Genomic DNA, 18,264 nt, shown 5'->3' with positions numbered 1-18,264 from the left:
TTTCCTTTCTCAGCTCATGTGTCTCATGTCCAAAGAAATGTTAGTTCATTATTTTTTTCGGTGAGGAGTGCTTAAGATTCTGTAGCATAATCAGATTTTGTCACAGAACCACAGGGGAAAGCCAGATGTGCAGCTCTTAAGAGATGGAAAGGAATAAATGATACTTGGGGGAGTATCTTGTGTGATAAAAGAAAACTGTTGTAGTGCTGTTAATCTTTAGTGTGGAGACATGAAACTTCTTAAAATCCAAACCCATCAATTTGTTAAAGATTGCATTAAGCCCCACAGTTGTCATCCTGTGGGCTTGTATTTCTCACCCCTGTAGACACCTGGTATATGTTTGCCACTTTCAGGTCATCCTCTGTTTTATTTGTGTTTATCTCACTTTTTTGTAACTTCTTCTCCTGGTTTGTGTAAGTACTGCATGTGATTTTGGAGTTTCAGGAGTACAGGTTGGTCAGCAGCATGGTGGCATAAAACAGATTATTGAGGCTGTGGTCTCGCCTTCCCCTCAGCAGAAGCAGTGATTTAGATTTGAGCAAGGGTTTTTTTAACAGCCCTTGGTGTCCTCCCATTGTTGAAGTGAGTAGGTTCAAAAGTACTAGGACAGGCAGAGATATTGAAATGATGTGGAGGATACCGCTGTCCAGGAGTCAATTGCTGCCAATACTTGCATTCACCTAGAGACAAAAGCAACAGCAAAGCGTGAGAGAAAGCTGTATTAAAATATTTTGGGCTGTGTTCTCACAGACCAGTAGCCTTTTCTAAACAGAGGAAAGTTTAACAATCCTTATTTCTGTATAAAAGCTGTATTGTGTTTCAGTATTTTATTAAGTGCTTATGCAGTATTTTCACACATGTCCATGTGCAAATTTTTTTGTGCACAGAGCTAAGACTATTCCTTTAGTATCAGAATCTTTTAGGTTGGAAAAGGCTTTACAGATCATCGAGTCCAATCACTAACCCAGCACTGCCAAGCTCACCACTAAACCATGGCCCCACGTGCCACATCCATGCATCTTCTAAATACCTGCTGGGACAGTGACTCAGCCACTTGCCTGGGCAGCCTGTTCCAGTGCTTGACAACCTTTTGGCTAAAAAAAATTTTTCCTAGTGTCCAATTTAATAAGCTACTGTTATATATTTTTTCTTGTCATTGTTTGTCATGTAATGTTAGTGTTGTTACATGCCTTTTAAACCTCTCTTTCAAGGGAGTTGCTTATTTCTTTCTAAGCTTTCCTGTATTCCCCATAACTAAATTTCTGACTGCTTAAGAAGATAAGAAACAGTTACAAGTTTATGTTTACATTATTCTCCTGAAATGTACCTTTTGTCTTCCCATTTCATCAAGTGAAGGTGAGGCAGATGTTTAAAGTGCCTGCTAGAAGGTTAGTCTGGAGAACACATTTGATGGTGGCCACTTTAAAGATGCTTGGAAATAGATACTTAAAATTATTAAAATTTGCATGAATTCAAGCAAGCTGCGGTGTTGACTTTTCAGTATTTAAGACAACTCTAGGGGATGATATATCAAAAAAAAGAGGAAATTAGTAATTTTTACTTCATGGGTAATTCCAGAAGAACTATTTCTCCTCATGACCTAATCCTCAGAATTATCAGATACAACCTGATAGAGCACACTGTGTAACACCCGTATGGGAGAAGCCTGAGGTCCAGTGGATACAAATGGTCAGTATTTGAGCATGACAGGGTGCAAGTCCCTGCTCAGGCACTCCAATCCTGTACAACTGCAAAAGTTTGGTCAGACCACCCTCTGAATGATACGAAGTCTCTCCCGAGGGTAGATATTTGTTCCAGCCTGCAGATTGGATACTTAAGGCTCTTTGATGTCTTAGACAGGGTGCCAAGGTGCTATCATGATTATCTAGCATAAAATACACTGCAAGCCAAGAAAGGTTTTTCTCATGTAATCTTTCTTGTGGGGAAGGGCTGATGAATCATTTGTGGTGACTGGGGATAGAGAGATTGTGTTAGAGCAGTTAGGCTTGCTAATCACAGAAAGTAACCATTGTTTGATGTTTCCATGAGAGAGCCCTCCATTAACTGCAGCTGAACTTGACTGAGTGTGAAATTAAAAAGGAGACACAGATTTCCAGACACTCCCTCAGGTGCTCAAAAGTATGCTAACTGGTACTGTGGGAGACCTCCCTAAAACAGCTAAGGATACTTAAAGAAAAGAGGCCACCACAATGTGAAAAGAAAACCTTTGTATTATCACTGAGCCCACAAAGTTGGTCAAGATCCGTCACACTGTATTAACTGTAAAATTTTCGGCTTGCCTGAAATACTTCTTTCTGCCAAGGTCTGGTTCCAGCTGTGCTTGGTGAGCATCTGCACTCCCAGGAACTGGAGGTGCTTAATCCCAGGCAGAAAAGTCTGTGAAAATAAATGTAAGAGAAATTGTCAGGAGACTGTATATTAAGGCATTGCCTAGCTTTAAGAAAGTTATTTTAAAACTTAAACTTGACAGACATAAAATATCTTTACAGGCTATGTTGGCTTCTGCTGGCAGCTGGAATCTGAATTGTAGAGACCTGATTGCTGACTTGCATTGTGGCACTGGAAACAATCAATCTTCTTTATTTTTTTCTCTCACTGTAAAACGAGGGAGGCATATAGATCCCACAGATACCTACTGGAATGAAATTTGAAACTCTGTAGCCTAGTATCATTGCAAAGTATTTAAAATGCTGTTTTTAAACCATGTTTATTACCCACGACATTGAAGAGTAAGAAGGGCTGTACCTTTTGTCTCTGAGGTTGTTGTATTATATAAGTCTCTGTGGAACATTCCATTTTAATACTTGGTTCTGTAGGAAGAAATGAAAACACTATAAATTCAGGATTATGACATATTCTAGGATTAAGGGGGAGGCTTTAGCCAAGAATATGTACATATATCAGTTTATTCTACTTTGCTGTATGTGAAAGATCTTTGAAATCTCTCCTGATTTTGAGAGACAATGTCTCTTGAGTAAAAGCAGTATTACTCATTTCACTGTTGATATGTGAATATCATTCAGTTATATTGTTGCTTCTTGTGTCATGAATATACATTTTCAGATCTTGCTATTCATTTTACTGGGATACTCTTTCTGATGGAAACCTTTTGTGTCTTTGCCTGTAGGTACCATTGACCTCCACATAATTGTCACTGTTGTTTCAAGATGTAAAAGGGAAGCAAAGAGGTGATGGTGTCTCAAACCTTGTGCTGTAAAAAAGTATATCATATTTAATTTAATATTCTCACTTGTAGAGCAGACTTTGAACATTCACTTGTTGTCTTTCATCATCCAATAAAATAAACTGGAAAATTTGTAATTTGTTTTTTAAGGTATAAACCTTAAAATTCTTATTTTAAAAAACATCCTCCCCAAAAAAAAATAATCTTAGTGATCCTTTAAAGAAGGAGCAAGCTGGAATCCTATGGAATGGTATCTAATAAGACAGGCCATGGTATGCACACCGAAAAATGATATCTAGTGTTACTACAAGTTAATGTACATCCTGTAATTCACTCTAATGTATTTTCAAAGCCATGAAGCCTGTGCTAGTGATCTCTAGGAAACAGATTTGTCTGTTAGCCAGCTAATTACCAGCTAAGTGCCCAGAGCAAGTACCTGCCATCTCCTTCATAAAACTGTCCTGTGCACTGGGAGATAAATAGTGACAGAACCCCATCCTGAATTTGTCCACATTGTGCTGCTGTGTTCATTCTTCATTTCAAGTCATTGCTTGGGTGATTTTTGAAATGCAAACTTTTTATATTTAGGAGATCTCTCAGTTCTGCTGTGGTTGCAGGAGCTGGCTGGAATGCTGGCTGTCATGTCCTTTGATTCTGTCATAGTGATTGACACCCCACACACCTCATTACAAAAAAATAAAGCTCAGAACCCAGGCATCACATAGTTTTTTTAAACATGTTGTGTCTGACCTTGAATGACAGGTTATTTTGATGGTGCATTGTTTGTGTAGTGGAACGATACTGAGTCACTAAGTTTAATAGCAGCACAAAATACAAATATGTAAAAAGAAAGTCAAGTCCTGGCTGGAAGCATTTATAGGTAAATATAAAGAAACAGGGTAAAATAAGTGGGCATAATGAAAAACAGCACAAGACTGTGTTTTAAACATTTTGGAGGTGGTTTTTGGCTTGTGTTTTCTCAATTGGTTCTCTTGTTTTTGTTTGTTTGTTAGTTGAGCTTTTTGGTAGTTTCATTCCTGCTCAAAGTGTACATCACAAAAGAAGTTATTTAATAAGCCCCAGTTGCTCAGCCTTCTGTCTAGCATCTAAGTGCTTTTTGAATTTTGAGGGCTGATTGAGGGAATAATCTGAAAGACTGGGGGAGGAAAAAAGTAGGTATGCAAGGGCCTACCCTTAGATAAGAACATGGAAGAGAGCAGGGAGATGTCTGCCAAGAAAAACACCAATGCAGCCATACAGTCATGGTGGGAATTTACAGAGAGAAAATTAATTCATTTTATACTCTTAAATAGGAATATTAAAATTTGAATTTAATGTTAATGTAGCAGGAGGAAGTTCCAGATGTGTGTCAGTATGACATGACATTACAAATTTGTGTTCCTAGTGCAATCTCTGCCTGTGTATTTTTGAGAGGCTGCATGGTCAGATGATGCAAGAGAGAAATGAGAAGTAGAAGGAAAAGAGAATGGACAGGAGGAATTATTGTAGTAGTAATCAAGGTAAAAGTTGAGTAGTGAGCAAAGTGGATTTTTCTGTGCTGATCAGAGGAACCAGACAGATCATGCAGGTGTTACTGGAAAGAACACAGACTGCTGACTTGCTGTGCAGGTCAGGGAAGGCCCTACGTAAAGATTGTCTCCATAAGGGATGACAGCTGGAAGGAACTGTCAGATTTAATGCAGATGAGCTTAAGGTCTATCAGTCTCTACAGCCTCCCGTTATTACCTGTATAGTTGTGTTTGACCATGGTCCAGCCTCTAGGACCATTGCTGACCCTTTGACTGGGTCATTTGCAGTGATCCTGCCGTAAATGAGGAGCTGGGAACTGTAAGGAGTTCAGATTTGGATCATGGAGTTGGTCAGGGGCCGGAGCAGCTGGCCTGCAAGGAGAGGCTGAGGCTTCTTCAGGGCTGGGGCAGGGACCCCAGCAGAGGCCTCCCAGTGCCTGCACAGGAGTTCCTGACAAGAACCAAGCCAAGTGCCTGCCACTGGCACATGTGGGGCATGAGAGACTGGGCCTAGGTTGAAATGAGAGGTTCAGATGGATATAAAGAGAAGCATTTTCCCATGAATGGGCTCCAGCAGGGGAACAAAGGCACAGAGAGGTTGTGGTGTCCATCACGGGATGTTTTCAAAGCCCAACAAGAAGAAATAATGTGAAATTCCTTTGCAAAAGGACCTGGCTGCTTTATTTTTTTTTCCTCAAGGTTTCTCATTTTTTAAAATAGGTAAGTAAACTCTGTGTGTGCAGGGATTCATCGAATTCCTAGGAATGGTGTACACCAGATAACATCTGACACAAGCATGGTTGTAGACAGCATTTTCTTTTAACAGCATCATAGTGGGCATTCATTAGAATACATTATGGCAGAGATGCTTCTTGTAGCAATTACCGTGTTAATTCCATTAGGGAAAAAATATTTTCTGTGCCATTTATTTTGTAATTTAAGATCAGCATTCCACATTTGCAGAAGGCTGGTAGAATTTTTAAAGTAATAAATCAAAGGAGTTCTCTTAATACCTACAGAACTAAATGTGTCTTCCAGAACTATTCAATGAAGCTCAATTTACATATTAATTTACATATTTTTTGCATATGTAATCTATGTGACCTTCAGTAACTGTTTGTTTTTTTAAATCTGAAAAATGCCTTTAAAGAGGAATAGCCCAGAGTTTCAAATAGTGCAGCAGGAGATGTAATGCATATTTTAACATGTTTTCTTTAAATTTGTCACACAGACTTGTTGTGCATGATTATGTAAAAGTCCATGTTTTTAAAGCCAGTAGTACAAGTGTGTGATGTACTTGGTTGGGCTAAAAAATTCAGAAGTCTAATTTATCTTGAGATATGCTCAGTCAAGAAGTTTTTCACAGCAGTTAGCTAACACTTCAAGCTCTAACAGTGCCCCTGAGCCATAAAAGAAATTTGCATGGAAGAAATGTTTTGAATCTATTAAAACCTCAGCTCAGAGCTAAAGAGTTTCTCTTATGTCTTTGTTGACTAACATGAAGTGAGACCTTACAAAAAGCTAGGCTGTGATCGACAGATGCCAAATCTTAGGTTTTGATGTGATTATATATTTCTTTCATGAACGGTGGTTTGCTCTGGGACTGGAGTTTCAGAGACAGCAATCAATGGGTCTGTGCAAGAGTACACAAAATATATTACTCCTGGCAGTTGTCAAGGCAGAATTATTCAAAAAATAATCTGAAATGCATTTGATCATACACTAGAAGTTTTAATAATTTATATTATACCTTATTAGCAAAGTCTTGTGTTTACTTTGTGACTGCCAAAACAAGATGAAAGGCTGCCTCCATGGAAATACAAGATGCTTAGCTCAAAGTCTCTGTCTGTGCATTTCAGTTCGGTAATTTCCCTTCCTTCCTTCATTTTGATTAATAGTATATAATTTTAAATCTTAGAGTGCCTTTTCCTTCATTGTGGTCCTATTTAGTGAGAGCAGTGCTAAACAAGTCTACCAAAGAGTTTGTGGCCTATCAAGACTGAAACTAGTACAAACACTTATTTTTGAAACTTCTTTACCTTAGGGCTTCCTCCCAGCATTTTTTTGTTAAAAGAGGCTTTGAATTTTGCTCTAAATTCCACTGAAATGAATCATTATGGTAATCTTTCTAACTCTTGGAGCTAGAAAAGTGTGATTTCTGAGCTCAGCTTAAGGAACTGTTGCACTCTGATAGTGATTGTATGTGGTAAATATCACAGCTATCTCAGGCCAGAATATTACAGAAATTACTTCAAGATTTCTTTGGAAAGCTAATGCACTGTGAATATTGTATCTAGAGACAGAGATACAAATAAGGACTGGTCAAAATGAATCCTATTAAGTGAGAGCATGGTAAGTGGACAGTGTAAATGTTTTTTACCTCCACCAAGGTTTTTTACACCAAATGGGCAGAGTCATATATAGAATGTTTTTCACTAACACAGCTGTTTATAGGATACTTGTGTGCCTGGAAGAACTGCTTATATTCTTGACAGGCCCATCACTGTTGTCCAGACTGTGGCAAGGGCCACTCAGCCCTTCCTCAGGAGGGAGAGGGGGCAGTGACATGGTCCCTTTAGCAGAGCTCCTCTTCTCACTGGGGAGTTTTGCCATGTCTCACTGAGCAGCACAACAGACTGAGGAAGAGGCATCCACCTGCAGGTGTCTCTGAGCGATTATCCTGGGTTTAAAGGCTCTGTATGAATCTCAGGATGGGGACAAAAAGACTGTTATTTTCTACAGAAGCCTTTCAGTCGCAGGGAGCCAGATGTACCTTTTTTTTTTTTTTTTTACAGATGCACATTCTGTGATGATAATGAGGGAAATTTTCATGGAACTCTGTGGTATTACTCATGTGTCAGACAGAAATTTGGGCTAAACTAGAGAACAGTGCTTAGAAAACATGAATCAGATGAATACACACTTTACTTTCCTTGGGAAGGAATAGTTGGCAGGATCACCTGAAGAGGTGTACATTATTAAACAGAAACACAGCACATGTTTAAGTGGTAAGCTGTAATGTCTTTAAGAAAAGGGTCACTTCGGTTTGCAGATTTTCTACCAAAAATAATTTTTAAAATAATTTTAAAAATTGATTAACTGTATCAGTATGACCATCTCATTTATTTGAAATATGATGAAGTAAGGAAAACCAGATTTCACAGCTGTACTGGCTGACTTAGATGAAATGCTACTGGGACAATTCACCAGCAGAGTTCACAACCACTGGAACTTTGTAAACCTTGCTAGAATGTCTTGTGCCATTCTGTCCTACCAGCAGTATGCAGCACTACCTAATGCATATGCAGTTGCAGCGGAGGTGTAAGAAAACAGTATGGTAACAAAAAAAAGCAGTATAGGCATGATCAAAATTATACCAGCAAGATGAAACTCTTTGGTTTTATGTTGGAAAACAGAAAAACTGTATAACATAAACGAAATACCAGTGAAACCACTACTGTAAACTATGTTACAGAAACATGATTGAATGCATGAAACACTGATGTGCTTAACTGTTAGTGAAGGAGAAAACTTAAAAGAAGTATCTCAAAACATTTTACAACTTACAATTTGTGTTTGGGGCGTTTTGCTGCTTTCCCTAATCTTCCTGAGACATGTAGGTAGGAACTGAAGCTAAGCATGAAGAGGAGCATTGAAGAGAATTGAGAAGGGTACTGGCCCTTTTTATCAGTGTGCCAAGGGATAGCATCCAGTCCTGTATGAGTAAATAGCTATGATTTTATCATGCAGTGTAGAAATATTTAATTAGGAGTCAATAGGCTGATTGTAGTCAGCCAAATTTTAAGTCATAATTCAGTGAAAAATAAATATCAGAAGAAATAAGACTTTAGTTGTACTGATATTTTTACAGTCTTATCCATTCCATTAAATTATTTTAGCCTTAGTGTTAATGTACCAACAATACATATAAAAACAGATCATTACCTTAAATTAAGCACCTTACATTAGAGATTTGTAAGACCTACAAAGAAAAGAAATGCTTTATAAATGTCTAGAAAGAAAAAATTGCAGAAGAATTTTGACTCATTTGTAAAAAATCCTTAATTCTGTACATTTTCCAGTTTAATGTTCAGGCAAAGGTTAATCAACTTTATTGGGAGGACGAAATAGCTGTGGTCAAGTGCTAAAATTTCAGACACCTTAGAAATTGATTGTAATTAATAACTTAACATTAGTTTTTGATTAAGTTAACAAAGTTCTGCACAATATAGACTGAAGTTCTGGAGCTGTGCTGTTACTCTCACTGTGGAGAATTACACCCCAGTGTGCTTACCTGTTTCTTTCCTCTGTTTACCCAGTTGACATTCTTCTAGGTGCTTATGTGTGAGAAGTCATCCTCATTTCATAGCTCACTTGATCAGTAACCCTTTGCCTGTGTGAATTGGGCTTTAAGTCAGCAATAACTCAGTTGTTAGAATAGCACTTACTCCAGGCTGTCATTTGCCCCTTTGATGCTTACTTACCTAACCAGTAGTAATCATTATTTTCTTCTACAATTACTATAATGGAGCTGATTGCTGAAATGGAAAACAGGAGTGAGTTACAGGAGGTTTGAATTGTGCTGTCACACTTTCATGGGCAGGCACCTTTCTTGAAGCTTTGATATTTCTTTGAGTTTGCCCAGAAATATGTTTGGTAAAAGACAGAGCGGGCATCTGGTCTGTATTTTCATGTGGCCCCATTTCAGCTTCTTGGAAATACAAGATTATCCAGATAGGTACTTTCTGGGTCCCTGATTATTTTATACAAAATGTGAAAGAGTAAAAAATAAAATGGTTTAATCAAAAACCTTTTTTTAACTGGAAAATTTCAAACCAATTAAAAATCCAGCTGAAATCAATTGAATTCCCAAGAGATTATTCAAATAGAGGGAGGAAAACAGAAATATTGCATCTTATGATGCAGCATTGTTACACCTTTATTTAATTACACCTTTACCACTTATATCTCTTGCAAATATCATCAGAGCTTCACTGGATGTTTTTCCTTTTGAGTATCTATAATACTGAACTGAATAAGACAGTGAGAGAAAAAAGCCTTTTATTCTTTTCACTTGGATTTTCTGCTGAAATAGTGATGCAACATCTGTAACTTGTGCTGCAGTTAAAAGACATCATATTCTTGGGGATCTTGGTGCTTGCAGTCAGGTTGGGAATGGTAATGGCAGGCACAGCAGGGAGCTGGGATTCAATATGCTGAATGAGAAGGTGAGTGTTTTAGCACAGCTGCCTCCTGAGGGTCAGGGGAAAGGAAAAGCCCTTTGGGAGGATTTTCAAGCACCACTGAGCTGGCACACCAGGAGTCAATGATTGACTTTAGAAGATCCCTGCTGTGCAAAGGATTGAGTGTTGTGGTCCCCTTTATCACTGGTTAGACATTTCTTTTGGAGAAGCCAAAAATCGGAAAGTAGTGAGATAGCAGCAAAACAAATTAAAAAATAACCATCAAACAATTGTCTCTAATGGCAGTGAGGTGTGGGGATTTGTTTCTGTTGCTAACAGCTGCATTGACTTGGCAGTTAATGTCATTAGAAATACTGATTTTGTATGGCATTTATGAGATTTCTGTATGAAAAACTGATGACCTGGTGATGATGCAGTGCAGGTTGAATTGTTGGTCTTGAAAAGGACATTGATTTGAACCTCTCTATGAAGAGGAGAGTGTATTTGGTGTGTACAATCAGAGAGACAGAGCACAGTTTCAATCCTAATGCGTGCATTTCTTCGCAGGAGTTCCGACGTTCAGCACAGAATGGCACAGACTGGAAAGCACAGCCTTGTGCAGAGATCCCAGTGAAGGCACAGCTCAGCTCCTGGATGGCTTTGCAGCTGCCATGGCAACAAGAGGGAGGAGGACTGAAGATCCTGTCTGTCAGCCTGGCTCTGCTGGCAGTTCTTGTTATGTTTTACTATGGAGGAATGAAAACAGAACTGTGAACTGAATGGGGCTTTTATGAAAACAATGAAACTGCTGTTCAAAATCTTCAAAGGAAACACTTTTACCAACAAATATTTTTTTTTATTTTAGATAAAAAAAGCTAATATGAATTGGGCAATAATTTGTACTCGCTCTATGCCTTTCCTGTCATTCAAAGGAGAGAAGGTTAGTAAGCTGTGGGAAGGCCTATCTTGCCAAAACCTGAGATCTTTGGTTGGTAGAACAGGTTGTTGCATATTCCCTTTCCTTTTTTTTCCTAAAACGATGCAATATTTGCATTACATACTCTTTTCATAACTACTGTATCAGGTAAAATTGCATTAAGTTTATAAGGAATCTTTCCATTGTGTGATATTGGTCATCTTTTATGGGTAGATTATTTAAAGCTTTCCTAAAGATTTTGCTTGATGCAGTGTGATCATTTGGTGTGTCTTTTTACATTAGAATGAACACTGCAAGCCCATTAAAGTTTGTTATTTGTTGCTATTTAATTTGCTGTCATGTCTGAAAGAATTCTTGCCTGCTATCTTTCATCTCTCGACTTCACAATGAATTATTAGTCTTTTTCAATACAGGAATAATAATTTTTTATGTAGAAATAGTTCTAAAGGTGTTGGATTTTTATAATTGAATGGGAAGATGTTATTCTGTTGATTGAGTTCTGTTAAAAGATGGATTTAATACAGTCTGTAGATTTTACATAATCTTTAGAGAACTACCTGGGAATCTCTTAGCTTTGCACTGGCTCAGTTAAACAATTATTACTCTGTTGGTGAGGAGGTTGCATTTTACACAATGAAAATTTATAATTACTTTCTTCAGCCATTGTGTCATGGCAGGATCTCCAGTGAGTGTGCTGGTGAGTCAGGGACTGGACTGTGTGCCCAGTTCTTCCAGCACCTCACCTCATGATATTATTGGTTTGTTCATGCCTTGTCACCTTTCTGAATCTTCATCCAAACTTCCACTTGCAGAGACTGTTTAAAATCATAACACAGACACTGTTGAGGGTTTTTTTAATGTTTGTGTCACATCCAGATGGAGCTGAGCTGTCATGTTTACATGGCTGTTGTGGTTTAACCCCAGCAGGCAGCTAAGATCCTCGCTCAGCCCCCTGCAGTGGGGTGGGGGCAAGAATCAGAAGGGTAAAAGTGATAAAACTTAGGGGTTGAGGTAAAGACAAATAGGTAAAGCAAAAGCTGCACATGCAAGCAAGGCAAACCAAGGAAATAAATCATTCATTACTTTGACAGGCAGGTGCTCGGCCATTCCCAGAAATGCAGAAGAGGTCTTGACTCTCTGTGAGCCCTCCTCAGCAGCAGAAATCCAAAACATAGCCCCATACCAGTTGCCGTGAAGAAAATTAACTCTATCCCAGCCAAAACCAGTACATTGTCTCTACACTGCAGAGGAATAATCCCCTAGTAAGAGTGCTTTGTACCTTATAAATTGGGGATCCATAATAGTTACAGACAATTAACCAGGAAGCTCCACCATGATGCTTTCAGCACAGCCTGTAAATTATAACAACAGATGTAACTGTCTTCAGGAAATGAGATATGTGATCACTTGAATATTATATTTCTTATAGCAACCACTGAAGGTCATAAGCCAAGACTCAAAATCCACGAGTTTTAAAATAAAATAAAACAAAAAACAACCCATGGCTTTAATTTGCTTCTGTTTGTTGGAGTGCTTTTTTTGTCAGGCTTTTCTGTACAACAAGGAATATATAACAATCAGTAATTTACTTTTTTAACAAATCTGAAAAATTCTCTGAAAAAAAAAATGCACCAACATGACTCTGGGAGTTGAAATTTTTGGGAAAATACCACAGATTGCAAGATTCTCAGGAAAACTGTGCATTGACAAAATCATCATATCCCAGCCAAATTTTCGCATGTGATGGGAATAATCTATGCAGATATGTTATGTGCCTCTAGCATTATCTCTGTCAGCCACTCTAGCTTATCTAATCGTGGCAATTACAGACTCATTGCATCAGCTATTACAGAGATTTACGAAGCTTGTGATTTAGATTCTGTGCATCGTTGACTTTAATGGGACCAGCTTATTTTCTTAGAAATAGTGCAATATACTGAAAGAGGCCAAAGAAGACTTTGTAAATTATATTGCCTGCAGTATATTCTTAAACTGAGCTTTAATCTGATAAGTAGGAAGTGGTTTTTTATCAAGTATTTTGTTGCCTTCCTTTAGATTTTGAGAGAGGTTTTTGACACTTGTGTTGTAGAGCAGCATCGTGTTTGTTGTTGTGTTCTGTTTATGTACAAATAAATCTTCCAAAGCCGCTGAACTGAGCAAAACAGTTCTGGTCAAACAGCTCACCTGGACCAAGCCTGGAGTTCCTGGGGCTACTGGTGCAGCTTGGGAAACCTCAGTGAGTGTGGAGTGAACTGTACAAGTACATCCTCCTCATGGAACGAGTTGACCTGAACATCTGATCTGTGATTTTTGATCCTGTTTGGCTCTCTGAATGCCCTAAGTACCCTGCCAGGTGGCATTTTTAATTTTTACATCAACATTATGTTTGATATCTACTTCCAAGTATTCCCTCTGTGCAAGTCATCAGAGTGGGTGAGAAATCTGCTGCACTCCAGCTTAACAAGGTCATTGTGGGAAAAGTTACCTCATAGTCAATTGATCCCACTTTCACACATGCTGAACACACTCATCACTAGAGAGTGTGTCTGCTAATAAGCAATCTACATTCAATGACCTTTTGTCAGAGCAAAAAAAGAATATAATTTCCATTTGATACCAAGAAAGCCTCAACTATTTTTCTTAAGTGTTTGTGGTAGCTCTGAGTTCTCTTTGGCTATTTCCAATGAGGAATCTTGCAAACCACAGAACCCTGAGTAGCAAAGACATCTTAAATCTGTTGTGAACAGCATTAAGTACACACATTTTATTTTCTACTTGAGCATTGTATGCTGGAGGACTTTGTAATTTAGTCTTTCCATTGTAGGTTTCTAGCAATAGTATACTTGTTTAGAAAAAGAGTATGACATGGAAGAAGTGTTTTATGTAAAGCTTGTTCTATAAAGCAAGAGAAAGAAGAAAATGTGCTTTTTGAGGAGATTCACTTCTGTTACATCATTCCTTGCACATCTCTGAACATCTGACAGCTACTGTTAACCTAGTTTCACTTCCCGGTTCAACTTCCCATATGGAAAGCTGGAGTGATTTTTGAATAACAGCAAATAATATCAGAAGTGGCAGCAACTGGCAACTCTGACACTGAGCTTGGCTGCGGCCATTACCCAGAATCCTCCTGCTCTTCTTGAGAAGCAATTACAATTTCACAGGTTGGAATTAAAATTCCTTGCAGTATGCAGGAGAGTAACTGAAACTGTCAAAGTGATTTCAAGCTGCTAATCTCTCCCTGCTCCAAGAGTGAAAATAGAGTCCCTCTTACCCAGGCACAGATCTGACAACTTAAAAACTTCAGCCTTCCACTACATTTAAATACATATGGAGAGTGGCTTGATCTGCTCACAGAGGATATCTGTAAAGATGTTATGTCTATGAACATTTGTGTGTTATTAACAAGTCTATCTTTTTTAACTTTAAGACGTGTATAACTTCAGGGACTAAAATGAATATAAAAGAAGTCTTATGCAAGAGCTCTGACAATTTGGAGGAATGAGTAGGCATGTGCCTGTTTGTGTGAGGCTTATTAAAATCTTTATTTATATCTTCTCAAACATGTATTTTTTGCTAGAAAAATTACTTGCAATTTTCCCAGATTTTATTTTTACAGTTTTGTATTCCACATTATATTTTGTGTGCACTGTGGTTGATTGTATAGATAGAAACAGAGAGCATTTAGAAACTAAAATGTGGAGGAAAAAGTTGAGGGGCTGTAAAACTAGGGTGCAGAATGAAAAATATTTGTGCAAAAGCTGCAAAGCAAGGTTGGTCTAGGAGACATGGACCACAGAGTTAGGAATTAGCTGCAAAATACCATTGGACTTGTTCACAGGCAGCGTTCATCCACTAGATAATTAAAATCAAAGTCATTGCTGGAGTGTTTGTGCAAATATCATTAAATGTCTTTTAGTTCCATATTTGATTCATGCATGCTCTTAACATTCAAGTGAATGTTTTTTTTTCTTTAAATGAAGGTTCTTCAGTCAGTGGAAGGGAGATGAATTATGAATAGTCTATTTTCATTTTAAAGAAGCCCAGCGCCATAAAAAAAATCATGTCACTGCAACTGCTGATATCCCAGAGTCCCCATTTGGGAAGTTGTGGTTATGGATTTGGATCATTAATGCTGTCCAGTCATGTCCCATGAATGGAGAAACAGTAATATTTGAATATCCTTTCAACAATATTTTGTTGGAAAATATTTAGCAATGTAGCCATTCTTCTTAAAAAGTGGTCTTAACATGATGTTTTATAGAGGACAATCTGCCCTGCATGATTTGCTTAATGCTGGTTGTAGGTAATAGGATGAATTTTCACGTTGGTGACCAGGGTGTGATGCGGATTTGTGCCTACAACTTGCATGCTTTAAATGCCCCATCTGTCTTTGAGTGTGAAAACAGGATAGTTGTGCTTAAGTGAGCATAAAATATTGTGTCTACTCTCTTCCTGGGTGGTGTTTGTGGAGAGTGGTGTATAAATGTTAGTTGTCAGTTGGTTACAGATTACAGGAGAATCTTGGAGATGACAAAAACATACCAAAGAAGTGCCATGATTGTTTTGCACATCATAAGAGTTGGGGATCTGAGAGAAATTAATGTGATGAAATCATGACATGATGGGAAATTTGATTTCTCGTGGTGAGGATGTCATTACAGTATAATCTGAAAAATAAAACATTAATGGTGCTAGGAAGGCTTTGCTGCACAGACACCTTTCCCAGCTGCTCACAGCTTGGGTTCCTGTGCTGTGTTGGAGCAGTCTGTTCCACCACACTGGTGCCACAGCCAGAGAAATGCTGCCCAGCTCACCTGGCCTCTGGCTGCAAGCTGGGCACGCGCAGTTTCCTGGAGGAGGGCACCCCAACTCTGTCCCCTCTCACCCTGCTTGTCAGTGCATTACATTCCTGTAATGCTGCTTGGTAGAGGAGATGGATAAACTGTGGCCAGCTGAGAAACTTGCTCAGTCCAGTGGCATGCAGTAAATAATGCACGCTCTTTAGTGGTTGAAAGCTTCAGCTTTTTGCTCGGGTTTTAAGTACCTCTATTCCACTGTGAGCCTGCATTCTCTCTTACCCTTTCTCCCAGCTGCCTCAACCAAGCTATCAGCACCTCTTTTTTTTTTTTTTTTAATGGAAGATGACATGTCTTCAGAAGGGTAAGTATTAGTCTGAGTAAGGTGGCTTCTTTCCTGAAAATAAGAATGCTGCTTCTCCAGTGGAGCTCATTTGCCAGAGGTATCAGTGCTTGGAATCCATTGTGTTGCAGTGTCTGTTCTTCAGCTGTGTGGTGTCTGTCTGCCAGAGCCTTTGGGTTATGTCAGAAACTCCCTTCTGCTAATAAGCAGGATTAAAAGGCCTCTTCTGCTGTGCTGTATTAGTTTTGAACTTGCAAATCCCAGAAATGCTGTAATTCAGAGCGAGAGATAAAACACATCATTGATGTCAGCTGAAAACATTAAATTTGATATCCACTAGTGGCTTTATGAGCTATAAAAGCCAATATCCAGAAATCACCAACTACAAGAAGTCCGTACAAGAGATTACAAAGGGCTGTGTGTGACATGGCCTGCAGAGTGTTTGTATGAGACTGCAGGAGGAAACAAGAGACCAGTTACCAAGTCAGCTGTACAGATAACCAGTGACAGAGAGAAAGGTGTTCACACTCAAGGGACACCTTAATCTCCAAGTATTATGGTCATATTAAGGAAATTTAGAAAAGACAGATAGCAGCTTGGGCATGCTGCAGCAGCATTATTTTGCTTCTGTCCTGCTCAGATTTAGTAGGTGAAAAGGGCAGTCTGAATAGCATTCTCCAGCAGAAGGATAAAACAGAGCCTAACAGCAGATAGCAGCTTTGGATCTGTGAGAAGGAAATTATTTAGAACAAATCTGAACCTCCTGTACTTCCATATCTCCTCCCTGTGCTGCTCTGAAGGAAGACCTTATTTTGATTTGGTTTTATTTGGCATTTTTTTCTGGAAACACATATTCAGGTTCCCAAACCTTTTTTATTTTATCTGACCAAAATAATACTGAAAAACATCATTCACTTATGCTTCTGGTTTTAAGATCAGACTTGTTTGCATTCTTTTGCATGCTCTGTGAGCCTGCATCAATCATCATCTTTTAGAAGGGGTGGGATTAATTTTTATATTGATTTAAACTTGAAGTTTTCAGGTGGTTTGTGAAGTACTACCGGGGGTATCAAGAAAATGAAACCTAGCTGGCAACCAATTTAATATATTTACTGTCTCTATCTACAGATTTGCCAGTATTGCATTTTAAAAATTGTTGAAGTTAACTAAAGTAAATCCACTGATACATTCTCAGTTTCTACCAATTTATAGTGTCGTTAAAGTCAGACACACAGCTGATTTGGTAGCCTTGCCCCAGCATATATCTCCTGTAAGAATTACTGCTGCAGGACAGTATTATACACTGCTTTCACCACGTCCTCCACAACATCTGCAGTGCAAGAAGAAACAAATTATAATCAGCACATAAGAGGCAGTTCCTAAACTTTGTAAAGAAGTGGCTGTCTCGAGCCTCAGCACAAATACTCATGAAAGGATGTGGTAAATTGTACGTTCTGAGTTCAGAAAATTCCAATATAAGTTTTCCTGCCATGATAGAAGGACGGAGGACCTCGTCTCTTCCGCGCCTGTGTAGCAGCAGTCACCTACCACTGCAGAGGTAGATGAGCCCTATATATTATATACACATTGTATGTAAAACAGCAGCAGAGCTTCCAGAGCCCTTTGTCATCTGTGTTCCTTTCCAAAGTCTTTGAAAGCCATTTACTTACCATGTGTCCTGCAGGACCCTTGTATTTCTGATGTCCTTTGATGAGCTCGGAAGCTCTTGTGAGTGCATTGTGCAGAGATCCAGGATTACAGCTCCGGCTTTCTGAATCACAGCAGGCAGAATGAGCTATTCTGGCCCTTCACATCAAAGTTGTTGTCATAAGAGGGTTCAACAGTATATTTCCTGGTCTTGCTGCAGACACGGCTGCAAAAGTTGAGTCATCAGCATATAAATACTTTCTTGGCCACAGAGTATCTGATTTTTTTTGTGTGTTGATTGGCTGCCCATTTAATTTCTTTTTCCACGCTTACTGACTCATCTAAGAATAATGAAATTGGGTTGCTGCCAATCATACTTCATATTGCTTCAAATGTAGGAATGCTAAGGCAACTCATAAATACTGTCTTATCTGCCAGGGAATACATGAAACCAAATTTCAAGTCATTCCCATTCACAGCAGCAGCAAAAGACCTGGAATAGTGCTGGTAATAGTCTGGTCCTGTGGACAGTGTTGTGCTGTGCTCTCTTATCATGTGCTTGTGAGCAAAGAAATTAAACTAAAGTCTGCTTCATGGAGAGAACAGGTTTTATTCTGTTTT

General features: G+C 38.7%; 1 protein-coding gene and 2 long non-coding RNA genes across 7 annotated transcripts in view; 1 reads left to right on the top strand and 2 right to left on the bottom strand.

Annotated features, from left to right (window-relative positions):
* The window catches only part of CDKAL1 (CDK5 regulatory subunit associated protein 1 like 1), a 378,983-nt gene extending 366,631 nt beyond the window's left edge, over window positions 1–12,352 (top strand). For 4 of the 5 annotated variants that reach the window (XM_064422776.1, XM_064422785.1, XM_064422794.1 and 1 more), the window contains one exon: window positions 10,485–12,352. In XM_064422776.1, the coding sequence (XP_064278846.1) occupies window positions 10,485–10,691 (207 nt within the window). In that variant the 3' untranslated portion in view covers window positions 10,692–12,352. Of the gene's footprint in view, window positions 1–3,148; window positions 3,339–10,484 lie in introns of those variants that run through there. The other variant, XM_064422804.1, reaches the window with a different exon arrangement.
* On the bottom strand, window positions 2,188–8,761 carry LOC135302434 (uncharacterized). Its single transcript, XR_010364048.1, has 3 exons — window positions 8,680–8,761; window positions 2,767–2,831; window positions 2,188–2,397 (listed from the first exon to the last, which is right to left on the bottom strand). It is a non-coding gene; the product is annotated as an uncharacterized LOC135302434 (long non-coding RNA).
* Window positions 12,353–16,001: 3,649 nt separating the features above from the next.
* LOC135302423 (uncharacterized) lies at window positions 16,002–17,904 on the bottom strand. Its single transcript, XR_010364037.1, has 2 exons — window positions 17,667–17,904; window positions 16,002–16,265 (listed from the first exon to the last, which is right to left on the bottom strand). It is a non-coding gene; the product is annotated as an uncharacterized LOC135302423 (long non-coding RNA).
* Window positions 17,905–18,264: the final 360 nt, after the last annotated feature.

Source organism: Passer domesticus, chromosome 1, assembly GCF_036417665.1.
Source record: "Passer domesticus isolate bPasDom1 chromosome 1, bPasDom1.hap1, whole genome shotgun sequence".
NCBI lineage: Eukaryota > Metazoa > Chordata > Aves > Passeriformes > Passeridae > Passer > Passer domesticus.
This window is presented reverse-complemented; position numbering and strand designations above follow the sequence as displayed.